This window comes from Pyxicephalus adspersus, chromosome 8 (genome assembly GCF_032062135.1).
Source record: "Pyxicephalus adspersus chromosome 8, UCB_Pads_2.0, whole genome shotgun sequence".
Lineage (NCBI taxonomy): Eukaryota > Metazoa > Chordata > Amphibia > Anura > Pyxicephalidae > Pyxicephalus > Pyxicephalus adspersus.
This window is the reverse complement of record NC_092865.1, coordinates 17,812,207-17,814,266: the sequence shown is the minus strand read 5'-3', so window position 1 is coordinate 17,814,266 and position 2,060 is coordinate 17,812,207. Positions and strand designations below refer to the sequence as shown.

General features: G+C 43.7%; 1 protein-coding gene across 1 annotated transcript in view; it reads left to right on the top strand.

Moving 5' to 3' along the window:
- Nucleotides 1-1,858, top strand: part of DMRTA2 (DMRT like family A2) — a 3,838-nt gene extending 1,980 nt beyond the window's left edge. Inside the window, exon 2 of the mRNA XM_072419620.1 lies at nt 419-1,858. Within this exon, the coding sequence (XP_072275721.1) occupies nt 419-1,299 (881 nt within the window). The 3' untranslated portion in view covers nt 1,300-1,858. The remainder of the gene's footprint in view (nt 1-418) is intronic.
- Nucleotides 1,859-2,060: the final 202 nt, after the last annotated feature.

The following is a 2,060-nucleotide window of genomic DNA, read 5'->3' as shown; positions in this document are numbered from 1 at the left end:
ATATTACTCTTTAGAAATATAACCAAAAAGAAATGAAAAAAAAGTTTCCTTTAGGTCCCCTTTTTGTTGCCTTTCAAAAACTATTTTAAAGTTTCCAGTTGTTACTTTTTTGGTTGTAAAAATAACTTTATATGGAACAATTTATTAGCACAAATTAAATGTAAATATATAAGCAGGTCAGCCTCTCCCCTCTCTATATATCAGGTATAAACATATAGATATATATAGTAGTCCAGTTCAAAACTACAGTGGTGCAGACTGTATATATAAGATCAGTAGTTTGATCCCCAAGTATTAATGCCAATTTTTTGCCCCTTGCATTATCATACTTTTGAAATACCACAATATTGATAAATTTACAGCTCATATTCTCAGCGATGTGGTGCACTAACCTGACCTGTTTTGTTCCTTCTTCCAGAGACCAAGATCCAGAAGTTTGACTTGTTCCCCAAGACCCTCATCCCTAGGTCAGTCACCCCTCAGCAGCTGACCGCTGGGACCAAGCCAGTGACCCCTGACAGTGAATCGGTGACTGGAAGCACCCAAGGAGCCTCTTCCCCTGAAGTGAGAGCCGGGTCTGGTTCAGAAAATGGAGATGGCGAGTCCTTCCTGAGTTCCCCCATGTCTAAAGCTTTGAAAGAAGGAGAGGAAAGTCCAAGCTCCATCAGTCCACTGGGCTCTGAATCTGGTTCTGATGGTGAGAAAGATGAGCAGGACCCCAGTTCTTCCTCCTCGGCTAGGCAGAGGACCCCCATTGACATTCTGACCAGGGTCTTCCCCACCCAGAAGAGGAGCGTTTTGGAGCTGGTGTTACAAGGCTGTGGTGGTGATGTGGTCCAAGCCATCGAGCAGATCCTGAACAACAGAGGTCAGGAGAAAGGTGAGGAGACCTGGTCTAGAGAAGCAGCTCTTCAAAGCATCCAACCATCAGTGTCTACCAGCCATCGGCCACTCATAGCTGGAGCCATTACACCGGCCATAGGGACCTTGGGGAGCAGGTCAGCCTTCTCCCCTCTGCAACCCAATGCCACCCACTTTGGGACAGACACCAACACATACCAGCTAGGTGGACACCTAGGACTCAACCCATTAAGACTGGCTTATTCTGCCCATAGCAGAGGACTTGCCTTCATGGCTCCCTACTCTACAGCTGGCTTCATGCCCACCCTTGGCTTCCGCCCACCTATGGACTATGCCTTTAGTGACCTGATGAGAGACCGGGCAAATGTGCACAAGGACCAGGTCTACACAAACGGTCTCTATGGGTCTGTAGTAAATAACAACACGGAGAAGCAATGAACTGAGCTCAGCCAGTAGAGCACCCAAAGACTCCAATGATCCTCTAAGTTAAGAGGACCATACCTGGTTTGATGGACCACATCTGAGGGCCACCATCATGAAATCTAGGACATCTGAAGCTGATTTTTTCTAAAACCTAGTTCTTTTTTTTTTTAATTATCAGCCAAGTTCTGGATACACTCCGTTAGGAGACAATTCAAGTTGTAAAACTTTTCTAAAATGCACTTTTATCCTTTTTAACTCTGTGTCTTCTGTGCTATTTGGTCCAAGTCTGGGCAAAGAGAACGCACTCTATAAACACAGATGGCACAACTAATGCTATGACAAGGGGATTCTAAGTTATTCTTGACGTTGTGGGTGAAGTCGGTGACTTGCAGGTTACAAGGACATTAGGACTGCGTCTACGCCGTGTACAGAATTGTAAATATCGGCGCACAAAGTGGCATCAGGTCACCTTTTTTGTCATTTTGTATTGCTGTTGGTTTCATTGTTTAGAATTGAATAACACCTCTGTGTGACATTCCATAAACATGAGTAATAAATGTTATTTTAAAACCTTTTTGTTGCGGTGTACTCAGGTGAGACTATCATGTGTCCTATCTGCAAAAAGACGGGTAATAACGCATTTCATGGCTCCAGGTCACTATTCAGATATTTTAGCTACTTTCTTCAGTAAAAAAAATTAGCAGTAAAAATAGATATTTTATCTGATTTATAAAGCAACAGTGAGGATCCTGGAGCCAATCCACAGCTGTGCTGGA